This window comes from Phaethon aethereus (assembly GCF_964289735.1).
Source record: "Phaethon aethereus genome assembly, chromosome: 2".
NCBI classification, from domain to species: Eukaryota; Metazoa; Chordata; class Aves; order Phaethontiformes; family Phaethontidae; genus Phaethon; species Phaethon aethereus.
Genome location: NC_138582.1, coordinates 28,915,230 through 28,934,669, shown reverse-complemented (window position 1 = coordinate 28,934,669; position 19,440 = coordinate 28,915,230). Strand labels below are relative to the sequence as shown.

Below are 19,440 nucleotides of genomic sequence, written 5' to 3'. Positions count from 1 at the left end.
TTCCAAGGCAGAGAGCAAAAATTTGCTATTAGAATAGTCCATCACCACAGGCCTTTCCTTCCTTCCTTCCTCCCACCTACAGTCTTCAAGGGAAACAGTTATAGCTCACTGGGACAGAGGGAAACACCTCACATTCAGCAAACCGAGCTCATGCACATTGCCCTACAGAAGTTCCTTCTTGGGCCAGGTGCACATGTATGAACACCACTTGCTACATAAATGTTTGCACCCCAGCTGACCTCACCCTGTTACTGGGACTAATTACCATTCTAATGAGAAAAAGGTCAGCAAAATTTTTCAAAAGACTATTTTAGAAGTTAAGAGGTCCCAAAGCCAAAGCATGCTGAAATTCTCTAGGAGACCAAATGCTGACCTACCTCCAGGTGAGGCCACCCACCTGCCCTTCCATGGAAAGAAGTGGAAGCTGTCAAAGGATTTTGCAATTAAGAAAACAAGGCACTTAGATGTACTCACAGTTCTGGCAACATTAAGGTTAATTTACCCTCCTCAAACTGTGTCCACTGTGATCAGACTATTACTTCTTCCCCTTCAGCTTGACAGAGTTGTAGGTCTCTAGACTCCTCCTCCTCCAGATGAGGAGGGATGGGTAGCAATGCACTGCAGCCACCAATGCCAAACTGTGCTGGTCTGTAGATTGTATGATAAAAAAGAGACTTGCCATGCTGACCCGAAGATACAGGTTTTACATCCCCTTCACCAAAGCAGGCACCTAATTACCTTGACTCACCTAAGCTCATGTGTGTTACATCTTGGCAACGTTCTCATCTCCCAAGGAGAATGACACTCAGTATTCAAGTCTCAGGCTCAGGACCTTCCTCTGCTATCTTGCTAACAACTTTTTTTTTGTACAACAAAAACCCCTGTACAATAAACCTATACAGATAACTAATTTCACAATGTATCTAAAGTCCTAAATAATTAGAAGGAAAGTTAGAGGACTTTGCATCCTCACGACAGCAAATCTTGCCCAGCTAATTTTCCAAACGAATTGAGAATCCTGATCCAACCAAATATATACTAGTCACTTGGCCAGCAAGGAGGACTTAACTTACATTAATGAATGCAAGACTTCATTAAAATGTAGTGTTTTAAGTTTAGCAATATGCCAAAATAATCTATTGAAGGAGGAAAGGGACAGGACTGAAACTGCAGACTCAATTATTTCTTGCTACTTATTACTAACAAATTAATATAAATTGAAGATCAATACAGCAGGACAGTGTGAGACAAGTGCTAATGTCTACAAAGAGAGGATGTGTTAGACCCACCATCCCTGTGCTGCCAGGCACATCACTAATTCTGCAGGACTGGAGAAGACAGGGACGAGCTGCTTTCCCCAGCAGAGGCTGAATTTGCATCAGCTTCCCCTCTGCACTCAATTTCCTATCCCCTCATGCCCAAACCGTTGTTGTCTTATATGGACAGGACTGGTACCAACTTTGAATTTATTATAGTGAGGAAGTCTGTCACAGAGCTACTTGAGCTATTTGCTTCTGTCATTAAGAACAACCACAGAATGAATGGGAACACATTTATAGTATTTCCTCTTGAGTATCGTCTCCTAGATCATTTGCAAGGCCACTGATGACTCCAGTAAACTTGGTCAGTCAAAATCCAAATCGTACCAGGCTCGGGTAGAAAGCTGAAAATGAATGCAAAGGATCCGATACGTGACACTAGCCACACACCATGTAAGAGCAGTTTTTCCATTTTTCAAACTCAACATCGGCAACGCTTGTTGAAGTTATTGTACAAAAATCAGTATGAAAATAGCATATAAAGCTCTTGGACAAAAAGGGGGTTTCTTCAGAGGTGCTTAAGATAAAGTTAAATTTTGAGACATTTATTACACAGTTGCACTTACCACAAGAAGGAAGAAGGAAAACTGATGCCACACAGCTGAGAGAGATTCCTTCTTCCATATGACCTGTAATTTAGGCACATTTCATATATAAAATGCAGAATCACCATCAAGGCAACTCAGCAAATATTCATCAAGGTGACTTGCCACGTATTTTTAAAACTATATTCATCTCTTTTATTTTTTAATTGCACTAAGTAGGGAGACTGTTTAAAAACAAAAAAACCCACATCACTTTTACAACGTTTAGATTCAAAAATACCAATCCTCTCAGTTCAGTAGCACATTTCTCATAAACACATGTATGCTTATTCTTCTACCAAAAAGGCAGCTACAAATACCTAACCTTCAAAGTAACAGAATTAAGCATGTGTTTAGTTTAAAAAAAAATAAAATCAAGTGTCTTTCCCTTGTCAGTAATTCCCCACCCATGGAATTAATCCTTAAATCCTAACTTGTTATTATGTAATGCAGACAACTATCTTTGCATGCGTACGTAAAGACAACACTCCACTGCACCTGCTTTCCAACTACTTCACAGCAACCTAAATATTTAATACATATTCCTTTAAAGAAATTTGAGTGAATTTATTGTATAAAATTATGATTGGCATGGTACAGAAAAGTTCCTTTTAATGCACATTTCCCATTAACTTGTACACAAATATTACAAGTATCAAGCAAAATGCAAAAGTCTTAAGAACTAATTCCATACTACAAAAGTGTTCACACAGTGAAGTTACTCTGGTTACAAAATGTCATGGAAATAAAAGCACTTCAAAATACATATTTGGGAAATGTTCTTGAATAATCAACACTTCCTTAAGTTAGTTAAAAAATGCAAAGAAAGAGATACCTTCTTCAAAACACTATTCTTGATTTGGCAAGATGGAGCAAAGTTCAGATCAGTTCATTTATTGAAGGACTGTTCTTTCCAAGAAACAAAAAAATAAAAACATTAGTTAAGAAAGAGCTCAATTATACTATGATGACAAAAAACGCCATCAAAAAGTTATCTGGCTCTCTTGTTTTCACACAGGAGCTGTCAGAGGCAGAAATGTGTAAATGAACACTTCCAGGTATATACAGATTGCCTTTCAAAAGCAAACCAAGCAAACCCCAAAAAAAAACCCCAAACCCCAAAACAACAAAAAGGAGACAATCTGAACTTTGTTGGTTCATTTAACTAGTTCAGTTCCTTAGGTCACAAGGCCCAAGAACAAGCAGTCTGCAAAGGATACATATTTAAAGAACAAAACTGAACTTCCACTATCAAGGAATGTGTAGATGCCACATTATGTGAGTACTGTACATCCTCGCAGTAAGACTGTTAGAGGCTATCAAATCTCTGCTTCCCAAAAACCTTGAAGACCTGCTATTTTCAAGACAAAAATGCTTGAACCTAACAAACAGCCTTACAAAAAGGAGGCACGGTCATGCTCTTAGAAGATAACACAAAATCTTGAAGACTGAAAGCATCTTTAAAAACTTACGCAAAATAACTATAAAATAAGCAATACATTATTTTTGTATCAGATGACTTGCACGTGTTTGAGCAATTGCATTGGTACATACATCTACATGAAACACACATACAAGACATCATGATCAGGCATTATTGTTGTTTTCCTTTTACACACACACACAAGTTACTACCGGGTTATCCAGTCTATGCAAATGCAGTGAAAAAACAGTCCACAGCACATGTAAAAGGAGCATTATCCAATACAGTGTTCTCTTGCAAAAATGGAGCAGAATTCCTGAGTCTCAGAGACGTTACCATCCTCCTCCATTACTGGATTATTTATTTTTCCAAGGAGAACCTCTAGTTTTCATTTCTTCACTCTGATGAGATTTATAGTAGATTGCACCTTAAAAAATGCAAAACTTTTAGAAAAAAAACCATGCCAACCAAAGTGAATTTTTAAAGCTTTTTAAAGGGAGGGGGGATTCACTTACAAAATAAAGGCCACCTTCATGTAGAATTAGTACTGCCAGTATCTCATCATTTTGTTTAAAGGAGAGATCTAGCTCCCTGTTCTGGAAGCCTTATTACATGCAGTCACATGAGCTGAAAAGCTCCATCCTTTTAACAATTAAAAATACTATAAATAGGACTAACATAGAACAGCCCTTTGTTACAATCACCAAGGTGGTAAAACCAATGCAACAGTTAAGTCATGAAGTCTCCTGCAAATAGTCACTGCAATCTATTATAACTTCTGTATTTTCCCTTTTACTTTGCATATTACACAGTGTAACTTAAAATGTTATTTAAGAGCACTTCAGTCCCACAATGTAGGATTTAAGCTTGTGTGAATACATATGCATGGCTCTGCAACATTTCTAATGATTTACAAAAATACATTCAACCAAAATTTTATATAGGGTTCTCTCTTGGTTTTTTTTAAATCAAAAATGAAGGAAAAGCCAAATGGTCCCATCATTAGCTAAATAATACACTCCATGTTCTGGAAGCAATTCCAAAGCAAAAGCACATACATTGAATTGCATACTTTCTCATTCATCTTTATCAGTAATACAATTCTACTGCATATAATTATTTAGCCTTATAAATAATGAAGCAGAAAAATATTTACCTCTGTGCTACTTTTCTCAGTTTATAGAAGCATTTCTCAGTTTATAGGAGCAAAGGAAAAAAAACTAAAGTGCAGACTACAGGCCATGACAGGCATAATAAATGACCAAAGGTGCAGCCAAATTTGCATTTACATTTTAAGTTACTTCACCATCTTTCTCTTCTTGCTAGAAGTCACCCCGTGTGCAATTCAAGAGCTGGTCGGTTGGTTTGTGCCACAGTACAACCTGTAAGCACTTGTAATTTTTTTTAAAACTAGTTGAATTGTCCATAGATATTTCTAGGCAATAGCTTAGGTTCACAAAACCTTACTTTATTAATACTTGAAATCACACAATATTGACACCTGCTCCAGAGAATGCTACTGTCCTTTTGTTGCAGTATGTGGTTGAACCACTGATGCTCGGCTGACTGTCTTTAACAAGTGATGTCTTCATTTCCATTTCACACGCTACAATAGCTGCATTCAGTTCCACTTGAGCTCGGTGAACAACATAAAACATGAGTCCTATGCTTATGACAATCTGCAAATAAAACAAAAGAGTCTTATAGGCTACATAAACTGTAAGCATGAATACAAAGCAACCGTTCTGAACAAAACAAGATTTTGGATTTTGGCAGATTCATGGAGGCATCTGTTGACTCAATGCCTCACAGGCAAGACATTAGAAGGGAGATGAACTTAACCAGTGAGTGGCTCTAAACCTACATATGCTAACAACGTAACCAGCATACCAGAACACAGACATTACATCAAACTTAAATATCGATATGAAGTGAAAAGGTATTTTCTTTCTTTCCATTGACATCCGCATACTTGTTAGAAAGCAATCCCTTCACCTTCTCTCTTGGCAAAAATGTTTCCACAAAGAAATGATGTGGTGTGTTCCTAAGTCAAAAGGTCTGTTTTCCATGTACCAAGTGAATAACAGGTTGAAATTGTACTGCAACTTACAAAAGAGCAGAGACAGAGAATGATCCAAAGTAAAGGAAATAAAACTTCTTGTCCTTGCCCCTCTGGTGTGGAAGACTGCAGAGAGCAGCAGCGTCACTGTGCTTCTCAGCTATCAGGACTAAGCAGGACAGAATCAGAGCTTCTGAGTGACATAGTCTCTACAGGAAGAACTTGGTTTCTGGGGAGAGGACAGGATGTTGGTGGTGTGGGGGTTTTCTGTTTGTTTTAAGGAGGAAATATCGTCCAAAACTAGAGGTTTAGTTTAGGTTTTTGCTCCGAATTTTATTGCCAAGAATTTTTAAACTTTCACCACAAAAATCATCAGGGATAAACCTGGACAATTTTTGCTTAGAAATTATTCATTCAATGACATTGGTGTGCACTGCACTCCCCGGAGGCAGCCTTTGGTTTCAATAAAACACCAGTTAAGTTTTCAGCTGAGATCCTCCTTAAAAAAAAAAATAAAATTTTCAAATAAAAATCAAGCTGTCTCAAAGTGAGAGTCTCTTTGAAAGAAGTAAATTCCTCTGCCTTTTTTAAGAATGTTTTATGAGACTAGCTGGAATCTGCAACTTCCTTTCAAAAAACCAAAAAGGTTAGGCTCTGTTGTAAACAATATAAAGTTTTAAGTCCAAAATCTGAACTTCATTATTAATTGTTAGGGCTACATTTTCTTTAATATTAAGAACTATCACTTAAAACATCTGTCAGCGTGGTATAGAAGATGCTAGAATATCACAGATTAAGATGATTGACAAGTATGGTCACAGGATAATTGCAGCTGGAAGGCATCTTGGCTGTTTCTTAGCCCACCCTGCTGCTCAGAGAAAGGGTGGCTGCAAGATCAGACCAGGTTTCTCAAGACTTTTGTCCACTCAGGTCTTGAAAACTTCCAAGGATAGACATTTCACCACCTTTGTAGGCAACCTGCTCCACTGCATGACTACCCTTGTGGCGAGAAAGATGTTCCTCACTAATTCAAGTTATACGTTTCAAAAGCTGGGCAATGTAAGAGTCAAAAAGAGACCACAGACACCAAGTTCTGAATACATAGGAAAAATCATATTCTAAAAGCTTACCCAAACTTTTAAATTTGACTGGCTTTAGAAATGCTATCACCAGTAGCCTGGTTTGAATAGATGAATAATTAAAACAATATATATACACAGACAACCATGAAATGTGAAGAACATTTAGAGCTATTTACTAAATCAAAGTCCCATCAAAGCCCAGCCAGACAGATGCCTGAGTAAAAGTGTGAGAACATAAGTAATTCCTCCACTAACAGGCTCCCCTTCACTTATTCAGTCAGCTCCCAAGGATTGCTCTTAAGGTGGTGATCACTCCTATTCAAACATTCAGCCTGTCCAGCTAGCGCTTATGTGAGCGACAATTACGTTACAACCTATATAATCTACAAACGAGAGTCAATGTCATTTAAAAAAAAAAATTAATGGGGAAAAAAAAAAGGAAAAGACCACTAAAAATTACTAACCTGGAAATAACATTTCATGACTAAAATGAAAGCTGATCAAGCGAACATTTATTTGCTCTTTCATCTGTTGAGGCTATTTACCCCATATTTACAAAGGCATTTTTAATACTCATACACCTGTCCTATGAAGCCTATAAATTATATGTTCCATTTAAGAACACACAGTTTGGGGGGGGGGCGTGTAAAATGGTCCTAGACTTAGTTTTATATTAGTTTTATGACTGTGTTGGAGTTTAACCCAGCAGGTAGCTAAAACAAACACACAGCCATTCGCTCACACCTCCACCCTGCAGCGGGATCAGAGAGAGAATCAGAAAAAAAAAGGTAGAACTCGGGGGTTGAGATAAAGACAGTTCAAAGAACAGGAAAAAGCGAATAATAATAACAATGATGATAAAAGAACATACAAAACAAGTGACGCACAATGCAATTCTTCACCACTTGCTGACCAATGCCCAGTTAGCTCCTGAGCCATGGCGCCTACCCAGCCAGCTCTCCCAGCTTATATACTGAGCATGACATCATATGGTATGGAATATCCCTTTGGCTAGTTTGGGTCAGCTGTCCTGGCTGTGTCCCCTCCCAGCTTCCCGTGCACCCCCAGCCTTCTTGCTGGCAGGCCAGCACGAGAAGCTGGACTGTCCTTGACTGCTTTGTAACAACTGAAAACATCAGTATGTTATCAACATTATTTTCCTCCCAAATCCAAAACACAGCGCTATACCAACTATCAGAAAAAAAAGTAACTCCATCTCAGCAGAAACCAGGACAGGTGGCAAGATCTGAGGAAGATAAATGACTGTGGTACCAACCGAAAGTCTGCAATGGTAACTGCTGGTCAAACATAGCTTGAAGTAAAGACACTGTCAGAGGAGGTTTTAATATATAATCTGGGTCTGAAATACTCCTGACCTCTATGCTCATAATGGTCTCAGACTTCAGGCTCCCCTCCAAGATTTATTGACAAATTATTTCATTGGCTAAGCTCATGTAAAGGTACTATATACTTCTCATGAATTTACTCACTTGCAAAATTAGGATATTCTGATTTAGGCATTAGCAAAATTGTACTTCTACAGTACTTTTAATCCTGAACACCTATGCAAAATCAGGAGTGTTCAGTGCTAACAGTGAACACTGCACAAGCGCTGGCTTTGCACACCCTGAGCACACTACCTCACAGCTGGTGGCACATGGGCTTTTGTGTAGGGGTGGTTTGACAAGTCTAAAATTAAGCAGCAGATTACCACAGAGGGCAGGAGAGGAAAACCTGACAAAACTGTGGCAGAAAGAGAAAAAGAGAACATTGACTAAGTTCTGCTTTGTGTCATGTGAGGTATCAGAGAATTAAACTTTTCTAACAGAAGAAAACAAAAGAAAACAGTACACTGGAAATCCATTTGTCTGGGTATCTAGCAGTCAATAAGCCTGTGAAAAAGAAACACCAGCTCTGTTTTACACAAGGGACTGAAAATACCAGTAACAGAGTTACAAATTAAACACTTTTTAAAACCTGCTACTTTTCAATACCACATGCCATACTTGCTTGGCTCTCAGCCTGTAAGAGGCCGGCTGCCTCAGACTAGGGAGCAGCCCCCTAAACCTCCTGCAGCCCACTCCTTTTACACTTGGGATTGTAGAACCTGAAAGACAAATCCGCAACACTTAATCACTCTATGTCTCACACACATTCCTACGGGCGTGCAGTCTCCAAAGCAAACATTCAATGACTTGAAGAGACAAAGCTACAGGAAAGAAACTTGTCTGCTGCCTCCAGAAGAAAAATTCTGTCTTGAATTCCACTGGTACAGTAGATGAGAAAGAAGTTAGGTGGATATAGAAATAAACCCAAACACAAGAACATGACTGTTTCCAAGAGTAATTGCTTACCCGAGCAGTCAGAAAGAGACTAACATTACTGTTACCAAGATCCATGAAAGCAATCATTTTAACTTACCTGTAAACTGAATATAAAATAGCCACTAACACTTTGTTCTGCAATCACATCTTCCATGGTGCGCAAGGTAGTGCCCAAGTAGGAGTTCAGGAGCTGAGTAGGAAGCAGCCCAACTGAAGAAGCCATCAGGTAGTTGGGTAGTGACAAATCTGTAATCTGAGTAAAAGACAGCGTAAGAAATCGAGCACAGCTCCAACACAGTCTATGCACAAACAACCAGACTGCCGCTCCCACAATCATCCGTGCAAAATAATGAAAGAATTTCTTACATTCCTTCACTGCAACTTTCCGCTGTATGTGAACCTAAGATAATACAATAAAACAGTATGTGGCTAGTTTTCATCCGGCCTTTTTAAAGTTACCAGGTTTTAGTCCCATTTCATCTTACATTATGCAACATCTCTGTGCAAAAGTCATTAACTAAGGATGCAATTACACTGTTCGTTGAAGATCTTTTTTTCTTCACGGTGAATGGAGCCCTACAATTTATGAGAATTTGCTCGCAGGAAGAAATTACTTTATCAAATGTGAAGGTCTAAAGCAAAAATCTATTTGCTTTGCATTTTACACGTATGGTAACTAATAAAAGAGGCCATTGTTCAAAATGTCACTGTATCAAATATGATCTAGGTAAACAGAACGGCAGATACAATTTGCCTCTGCAAGGGAAGTTATATAGCTCATTAACATACATATATATCTAGCAGTCATCACTATCAGCGGTATCTATCTATATCTATAATGATATACATGGTTATCATCAAAATAAGGTAACATTAATACCAAAGATATTTTACGTCACACTTCAATTAGTGAACAAAATAGTACACATGGCTATAGCTTTTGTTAGTTTCTCTGGAAAAAACACTAATAATACTTCAAGATATTTTCCTCTCTTTGATGCGAAATTTCTGTTCTGAGTCAGTATGTCTACAGTTTACATGGGAGCAAAGCACACAGTACTAGCTAAATTAGAGTCAGCAGCCATTCGGAAATATTAAATGCAAGAGCCAAGAGGCCAAGAGATATTTACACAAGAAAACTGAAATCAGAGGAAACTTACGGGTTAAGAGTATGAAAAGGGCAATTTTGAAACAAGCAGTCTAAGGAATTTTCGAGATAATCCAACTGATCACACAGTAATAAAACAAGGTCTAACAAGTGGACTTCAGCCACCCCAGTATCCTGTTGGAGGGACAACACAGCAGGGCATAAGCAATCCAGGAGGTTCCTGGAATGCGTTGATGATAATCTCCTTCTACAGGTGAGAGGAGCCAATGAGGAGAGGTACTATACTGGACTTTGTTCTCAGCAACAAGGAACAACTAGTGGGGAATGTGAAGCTCAAGGGCTGCAATGACCATGAAATGGTGGAGCTCGATATCCTTTGGGCAGCAAGGAGGGCACACAGCAAGCACGCTGCCCTGAACTTCAGGAGAGCAGATTTTGTCCTCTTCAGGGATCTGCTTGGTAGAGTACCATGGGATAAAGCCCTGGAAGGATGAGGGGCCCAAGAAAGCTGGTTATTATTCAAGGATCACCTCCTCCAGGCTCAGGAGTGATGCATCCCAACAAAAAGGAAGTTGGGCAAAAACACCAGGAGGCCTGCATGGATGAACAAGGAGCTCCTGGACAAACTCAAACACTAAAAGGAAGCCTACAGAGGTGTGGAAGCCTCCCCAGGTAGCCTGGGAGGAATACCGAGAAACTATCTGGGCAGCCAGAGATCAGGTTAGGAAAGCTAAAGCCCTATAGAAAGGGCAACAAGAAAAGCTTCTATAGGTGCATTAGTGATAAAAGGAAGACTAGGGAGAATGTGGGCCCTCTCCAGAAGGAAACAGGAGACCTGGTTACCTGGAATATGGAGAAAGCTGAGGTACTCAATGACTTTTTTGCCTCAAATCTTCACCAGCAAGTGCTTAAGCCACATCACCCAAGTTGCAGAAGGCAAAGGCAGGGGCTGGGAAAATGAAGAACTGCCCACTGTAGAAGATCAGGTTCAAGAGCATCTACGGAACCTGAAGGTGCACAAGTCCTTGTGATGCATTCACGGGTCCTGAGGGAACTGGTGGAGGAAGTTGCTAAGCCACTATCCGTCATATTTGAAAAGTCATGGCAGTCCAGTGAAGTTCCCACTGACTGAAAAAGGGGAAACATAACCCTCATTTTTAAAAAGGGAAAAAAGGAACGCTCGGGGAATTACAGGCCAGTCAGTCTCACCGCTGTGCCCAGCATGATCATGGAGTAGTTCCTCCTGGAAACTATGGACAATAAGGAGAAGACTGGTGTCATCCAACATAGTTTCACTAAAGGGCAAATCGTGCCTGACAAATTTGGTGGCCTTCTATGATGGGGCTACAGCGTTCATACATAACGGAACAGCAACTGATGTCACCTACCTGGACTTATGCAAAGCATCTGACACTGTCCCACATGACAACCTTGTCTCTAAATTGAAAAGACATGGATTTGACGGATGGACCAGTTGGCGACTAAGGAATTGGCTGGATGGTTACACTCAAAGAACTGCAGTCAAGGGCTCGATGTGCAAGTGGAGACCAGAGATGAGTGGCGTACTCAGGGGTCGTCGGTATTGGGGTCGGCATTGTTTAACATCTTTGTCAGCAGCAGGGACAGTGTGATTCAGTGCACCCTCAGCAATTTTGATGATGACACCAAGCTGTGTGGTGCAGTCAGCACACTGCAGGGAAGGGATGCCACCCAGCAGGACCTTGACAGGCTTGAGATGTGGGCCTGTGTGAACCTCATGAGGTTAAATAAGGGCAAGTGCAAGGTCTTGACAATGGGTCAAGGCAATCCCAAGCACAAATACAGGCTCGGTGGAGAATGGATTGAGAACAGCCCTGAGGAAGAGGACTTGGGGGTGTTGGTTGATGAGAAGCTCAACATGACCCAGAAAGGTGCACTTGCAGCCCAGAAAGCCAACCATATACTGGGCTGCATCAAAAGAAGCATGACCGGCAGGTCAAGAGAGGTGATTCTGCCCCTCTACTCCGCTCTCGTGAGACTCTACCTGGACTACTGCATCCAGCTCTGGAGCCCTCAGCACAGGAAAGACATGGACCTGTTGGATTGGGTCCGGAGGAGGGCCACGAAGATGATCAGAAGGCTGGAGCACCTCTCCTGTGAGGACAGGCTGAGAAAGTTGGGGTTGTTCAGCCTGAAGAAGAGAAGGCTCCAGAGACACCTTATAGCCTGGCCTTCCAGGACCTAAAGGGGTCCTACAAGAAAGCTGGAGAGTGACTTTACCAGGGCATGTAGTGAAAGGACAAGGGGTAATGGCTTTAAAGTGAAAGAGGGTAGATTTAGATTAGATAGAAGGAAGAAATTCTTGACTACAAGGGTGGTGAGGCACTGGAAAAGGTTGCCCAGAGAAGCTGTGGCCAACCCCTCCCTGGAAGTGTTCAAGACCAGGTCAGATGGGGCTTCGAGCAACCTGGTCTAGTGGAAGGTGTCTCTGCCCATGGCAGGGGCATTGGAAGTAGATGATTTTTAAGGTGCCTTCCAGCCCAAACCATTCTATGATTCTAATTAAGACCAGCCCCTAACACTGGGAGCCTACATGGAAATTACTGACCTTGACAGCTTTGTAGAATGTCAAAGACAAGAGAATAGCAGCAAAGTTACTCATTTCATCACACTATTCTTAAAATAAACTTTGGTTACTATGAAAGTCACAGTGCTGAATTCTCAGAGCTCTAAACGCCATCAGTGGAAAGTTTTTGGGAGGAAGGAAGGGCAATGGAGGAGAAAAACGCAATGAAGCATAAAGATTAAGAGTAAGTCACTGGAACAAGATCCAATAAGCCAATTCCAAACTTCACACTGCAAAGTATACTTTCCCACAGACTGAAATGTATACCGGCAACACAAATAATACATTTCTTTCTCTGTACAAGATTAATTTAGATTTATAATGAAAAAGCACTACATAATTATGTCAAACTTCACATTTGACCAATGCTTTGAAAAGTTCTGGGGTTTTTAAATTTTTTTATACATTATAGTAATCTGGGCCATGTAATAAGAATGCACAACCAAAACTTCCCATATTGCCAAGGGATTGAAGAAGCTGCTATTAAAAGTCTCTGAAATACTAACGCTGAGGCAAGATTTGCTAAGTAGGACACTGTCATTAAATCTAATGGAGCTGGGAAACTTCCCAAAGATTGTTTTAACACTCCCGGGCACCTCTTTCATTTCTGTATATGTATTAAGAACACTTCAGTTGCAGAGCAACATGTCTGCACATCTGGATCTGTCCTGAAGCAACTGGGCCTCCTGGGCCGTGAGAGAGACTGTTTCCAAATGAAAGGGAGGCTATCAATGGATATGCTGGACTGCAACTTGTACTTCCCTCTAAAATGAAAGCTAAGGGGGGGGCGGATTTTTGTAGGTGCCCATTTGCAAGGCTTAGACCTACAGTGGTATCCCAGAAGACACAGGAAGCAGACAGCGTTCCTAAGAAAACTAAGAAATTTTCAATAAAACTTACAGCTTTACATATCTTTCTTTCTATGAACTTTATCTGTTCTATAAACCTGCCAGACTGGGATCTGCATGGCCAAGCTGCCAAACAGAGGCTACCAGGACTCTCTCTCTAGTGAAAGCTCAAGCCAGGAAAAATTAAGTGAAATCCCAAAGCAAGCATGGATGCAACTGTGTTATGGGCCATAGCAATGTATTTAAATAAAATTAAGAACCACCTAACTGCTCTGGTAACAAGAAGATTAGCCAGAAATTCTCCCACTAAGCCTTGGATAGGCTTTGTCTGGTAGAACTTTTGTATATTCTTTGCAGTTGACACCTTTGGTTCAGTCCTGTCAAAGAATAAACACCTGTGTCAGGTCTTTGTTAGGGCCTCACACGCCTTTGGGGATTGCAGCAGATTTCTCTCCCTTCAACTTATGAATCCCTGCATTTTGGATCAGGTAGGTTTAGCAACCGAGAGCAAAGGACAGTTCTGATGCTCTTTATTTTCTAAAAAATAATTTAGCTATCCAACAAGCAGAGTAAGCAGCCTGCATGTTCCTGCAAAGCAAATACCATTTCTCCAATTCTGATTTCACTGTGTGCATTTCTGGAACCAGAGATGCACACTTGGACACTCAGATTTTTTTAGCCAGGTTATTTCTTCCATGTGATATTCTTCTCAAAGACAGAAAAAAAGAAATATGAATTCTGATCTAACCTACACCTGGCACTACAAATAATCAGTTTGCACAAATCTAGCTCCAGGGTCACACCGGTGGGAAGGAGATGATAACCTGCATACCAGGCCTCCTTACCAACCTGCCTTCAAAACACTCAGAGCTGCCAAGGGGAGAGGGCTGTGTGGGGACAAACACTTCAGTAAGAGCCAGCAGCCCACCCCAGCAGCGCAGGCCACCCTGGCACCCCAGGAGCAACAATTAAGCAAAACCTACTCAAAGTGAAATACAAACATGCTTTCAGTTAAGAAGTTTCTGGGTCTGAAGGCATGTAAAAGCATTACCCCACTGCTCCTGCTATCACTGCTTTCTCAAGGAGCAGCAGAATGACCTTAAGAAGCAAAATGTTCATGTCTGGCTAGTGAGGAGCTAAGAATTTCATGACAATTTTGTTCTTGTGCTGTTTCAAATAATACGATCCCATCACTAATCAAATGCCAGGAAGCAATTCCTTCCTTCTCTATGTTCCTCTGCAATTCAACCTCCTGAAAACCCTCAGCAGATGGTAAATACCACTGAACAAGTGCTGGCAGAAACCTGTTAATCCCAGCCCTGCAGATGACCCCTCTCACATCAAGGTTATGCCTTGTCCTGGACCTCATGTGCCACTTCCTCCCTTCCCTCTCATTTAAGTATTCTCAGTATCTCCAGTTTACTTATAAATATGCACATAGAAAACATGCATAGACCAGACTGCTGGAAAATTAAAGATGCATAGGTTTTCTTTAGTTCACCATTCTTTCCTCTACTACTAAGAGCAATCCTTTTCACATTCATCACTGAAGTTGCTAGCACAGGGAATGGATAGATGGTACTCCACCCCCCCTCGCATTTTAAACCTAATTAGAGCATTAAGTTTTCAAATAAGTCAGATTTCAAGGAAATGACAGCTCAGTCTGTGTAGGTAGAATTTTGTATTCTATATGTTACTTGAACTTGACTCACAGTGAGAAACTGCCTTGAATTCCCTGATTTGCATGCAATGTTTTTATTTTTCAGTAATCTAATCTAGTAGTTCATATTAAATGTTCTCAGTTAAAAACTGAGCACACCATGCTTTATTTGACTATGCTGCAAAGTAATAGATCTGTAGTAATAAATGTAACCCAAAGTAATTTTAGCAGACAACATCCAAGTTATTTGGCATACCCAAGAATCTGGTTTAATCTCATTTCCTATCTGTTATTTTAACACTGAAACCTTCCACTTGGAAAGAAAATTATTTAGCTTGCAGTACTTAGAGAATACAAAACACTGGTTGACAGCATCTTTTTAATATTGCACTGGCCTGACTACTCTGCTGAATCGTGTTTCCAACAGAATGGTTATGCCAGGAAAGAAATAATTTAATTTGGTAATTCTCTGGTCAGTTTTTCAGATCCAAGACTACTCTACAACATCTGCTGACTAATTCAAGTGACACACAAAAGCTGTGAACAACCAAAGCACACCAGCTCTCCCCACTTTAGGAGGGTCACACTCTAGCAGAAGCTTCATCTGCTACACTGGGACCTTGGGCTCTGGGGAGACTCTGCTTCCAGACACATGGGTCTGAGCTTCCTCAGTCCTGCAGTAATATAGGTAAATAAATAAAACAGCTGAGGTTCTTCTCATTCATAACAAGAAAATGGTTAAGGGATCTACTTAAAAAGAAATTATAAATTGCTACAGCTTTTACAGGCAGAGATTGCAGCTCTTGAGACAAATGCCCCAGCACACACAAGTTTTATACACCGCAATTTTAAGTATTTAATGTGTGTGTTAATTCCTAAAAATTGTGTGGATTAATTTTTTCTTAAATAACAAATCTTGTATTCAGTGACCTACTCATTTCAACCAGATGATTCTGTCAAAACTAAGCAAGTGCTTTAGAAGGGTACAGGATCAGGACTGCAGACAGGCGAAGGAAAGTGTGCTATAAGAAAGTGGCAGACCAAAACACTTGTTTAGAGGGTCTCTTACATTTAAAGAAGATACAAGTTACTGTTAAACGTTTAAAGTATTTCACAAGCTGGTTTGGTTTGTTTTGATTTCACCGAGTTAGCAGACACAACTGAGGTGTAACACACAGCCAAAACCAGATCCTTCAGACAAAGCACTCAGGAAGAGCTGAGGGTCTGAAATTGTCATCATCAACATGCTGGTACTCAAAAAGGGCTCTACGTTCTTCTTTACTTTCTCCTTTAAGATGATCAAAGACAATAACAAGATTATAAATTTTAAATAATTATTCTTAAAGAATGTAGCAATCTTCATCTAAAAGTAGAAAGAAAAGCAAGACTAACCCTTTTCCAAACTCAGGTTTAAACCAACTTTCAGTACCACTCTGGTGTACAGTCTCTTTCCAGCTCTGAGCCTACACCTGACTGCTCTGCCCAAAATACGTGACCTCTCCGGTGTGCATGCACTTAACACCCTGTATGGATTTGCCAGATGTATGCTACAAACATCAACCAAACTGAGCAAGAATTTTAATCTGTGCATTTCTTCCTTTCCCATATGATTATTTATATTAAGTAGTTTAGGGAGAGCTGGCAAGACTGCTTAAAAATACAACTTTTCCTCCCACTCGGATCACTTTAAAAACACAGCCACTTTAAAACTGTCGAGTTCTCTGCAGATTTTGGTACACAGCACCGTGGTCCTCCTTTCTAACACCAGAATATAGCCTCAAAAGCCAGAGAGCAAATCAAGGACAATGTCACTGAACACGGCGCCTCGAAAACCTGACTGCCGTCCCTCCGCAAGCACGGAAGAGCCACTAGCAAAAGCAGGCAGGGGGTTGCTTTTACTTCTGTTAAAAGAGACAGAAACCAAGGTTTCTTCCTGGGAAAGGAGACAACCTCCATCAGTGACACCGGCCACCATGCTGCAAGCCATTCTTCCAGCCAGAGCTTCTTACTTGGCCGCACGGCCCGGGCCAGGACTCACCGCGAAGACGGCGTTCTGCAGCCCGAAGGGGATCGGCGTCAGCCGCGCCAGAGCCACCACCTTGAGGCCGCTGCCGCCCTCCACGACACGGACGATGGCGCTGAGCGTCTCGCTGCCCTGGATCCTGGCCCGCGCCCAATGGGCCAGCAGCCGTTTGCAGGCCACGTGGGCGACGAAGGTGCCGATGAGGACGCCGAGCACCATCAGCCCCATGCCCAGCACGAAGCCGTAGAGGTAGCCGGCGGCCACGTTGAGCAGGATGTAGCCCCAGCCGCAGGGGAAGGACACGACGATAAAGCCCACGGTGAAGAGCAGCACGCCGGCCAGGCTGTCCAGGCTCTCGGCCCAGAGCAGCAGGTCCCGCAGATACTGGCGCACCAGGGCCAGCGAGGCGAAGCAGAGGGCCGCCAGGACGCACACGCTGAGGCAGCTCTTGCACCAGCAGGTGCCCAGGAGGCAGCAGGAGCAGCGCCAGCCCCGGGCCTCGGCCAGCCCGGGCCCGCCGCCGCCCGCCTCGGGCAGCTGGCAGAGCAGCAGCTCCGCCGGCGGCAGCCCGCCCTGCTCCCCGTAGGGCCCCAGCAGCAGCCCGCCAGCCCCCGCCGCCTCCGACGGGACGAAGCCGACGGGATCCCCGGTGCCTCCTGCCGCCGTCCCGGCGGCTCGGGACAACCAGCGGCCCAAGTCCTGCCGGGCTCCCTGCGCTGCCGCCTGCTTCACGGCCCGGGAGAGGAGCTGTAGCGCCGCAGCCCCCGCGCCCCACATCCCCCCGCCCCGCCGCCCGGCTCTATCGCCTCCGAGCCGCCCAGGCCCGTCGATCCCCGCCTCCCCACGCAGCCTGCGGGCAGGGGCGGCCGCTCCCTCATCGCCCCGCCATGGCCCGGCTCCCGGCGGCGGAGCCCAGCCGAGGGCCGGGCGGGGGCGGGGAAGCGGCAGCGGGGAGGGCGGGGAGGAGGGGGCCGCGCTTCGCCGCCGCCGCCGCCGCGCGGGCCCGGCGAGCGGAGGGGCCGCGGCGGCCTCCGCGCTGCCTCCCCCCTCGGCCGCGCCGCCGGGGCTGCGGCGTTACGCGGCGGCGCCGCGTTCTCCGTCCCGGCAGTGGCAGCGGCGGCCCTGGCGGAGCGCGAGTCCCGGCGGACGGCAGCGGCGGCAGCAGCAACCGCGGCAGCGGGGCTCCATCTCCCGGCACGCGGGGGGTTCCCGCTCCTCTCCGGGAAGCGCCTCCTCGGAGCGGCGGTGCCGATGTGGCAGCCCGGGCGCCGCTCGCAGCGGAGGGGGAGGAGGCGGCGGCAGCGGCGCCCAGCCCCGCTGCGGGGCTCGGCGGCAGCGCTGCGGCCAGGCCCGCCCTCCGCTCTGCTCCGCCCCGGGAGCGCCGGGCCGGCCGGGGTGCGCTTCAGCGGGGCGCCGCGGCCCGCCCGCCTGGCCCTCGCCTGGGGCTGCGGGCGGGCCGGGGCCGCCTCTCTCGCCGCCCGTGGGTAGCCCCGGGCCTTTACCTGCCCCGTTCGCAGAAGCCCTCGTTCACGGCAGAGCCTTAGCCGGCGGGATGTGGAGCGACCGTGCTGAGAAGCGGGTTATTTTCTGTCAGAGGAACGCGCGCTTGAGGCATCTCTGACGAGACGGTCACCCTCGGGCTCCTGTGACATGTCGCCGCTCTCCCTCCCTTGCTTGAAGGCTTTGTATCACAAACACCCCATTTTTCTCCTCTTCACAAGCGAGACAAACCTCCCCCAGCCAGCAGCGGGGGTTTGAGCCGACGCGCAGCAGCCAAGGCCCCTTGGTTCCGCGGCTGCATGGCCACATCGGGGCAGCTTGACTCACCCGACGGCTTGGCTCACAGGCCTGAAGGCTCAGACACACTTTTGGGTGGTTTGAGCTTGGATTTTGAGCCGTTGCTAGAAAGAAAGAAACAGCCCGAATACGCAGCGAGAGCTCGATTTAAAGGGCTGTTTTCTCAGGAGCCTCACCGAGTCTCGACAGCTTTGTAGGTCACTCTTGCTCCAGCTTTGCTAACGATAGGAGCTGTGTAGTGCAGAAAGGGTTTTGTTTTCTTTACAACTCTTAAACATAATATGTGTTCCAGTGGAGTTATATTCCTCTGCTGGGAAATTTGCAACCGTATATAAAATGAGAATGTGTGGGGGAGTTGTAAAGGTTAAAGGGTGAATGGAAAAAACAAAACTAAAATCTCAAAATGCAGAACATACCTTGAAGAATGTGCTGCAAATATGCTCACTTGCAAAATATGCCGTTAGAAATGATATAACGTGAGCAAGCCAACAAATCAGGCTAAGAAAATGACAGATGTCTTTTAGCACCACGGCAGAATAAAACAATCCTGGGAGACTCTACAACAGGGAAGTTGCAGATAAATATCTCCAGCATAATCTGCTTTCTTG

General features: G+C 43.8%; 1 protein-coding gene across 1 annotated transcript; it reads right to left on the bottom strand.

Annotated features, from left to right (window-relative positions):
- Positions 1-4,810: 4,810 nt before the first annotated feature.
- On the bottom strand, positions 4,811-18,055 carry TMEM64 (transmembrane protein 64; the record flags this gene model as incomplete). The annotated part of the gene is made up of 3 exons (XM_082014754.1): positions 17,051-18,055; positions 8,889-9,044; positions 4,811-5,005 (listed from the first exon to the last, which is right to left on the bottom strand). Exons 1-3 carry the CDS (start codon positions 17,810-17,812, stop codon positions 4,811-4,813), a joined length of 1,113 nt encoding a protein of 370 aa, XP_081870880.1. The 5' UTR covers positions 17,813-18,055.
- Positions 18,056-19,440: the final 1,385 nt, after the last annotated feature.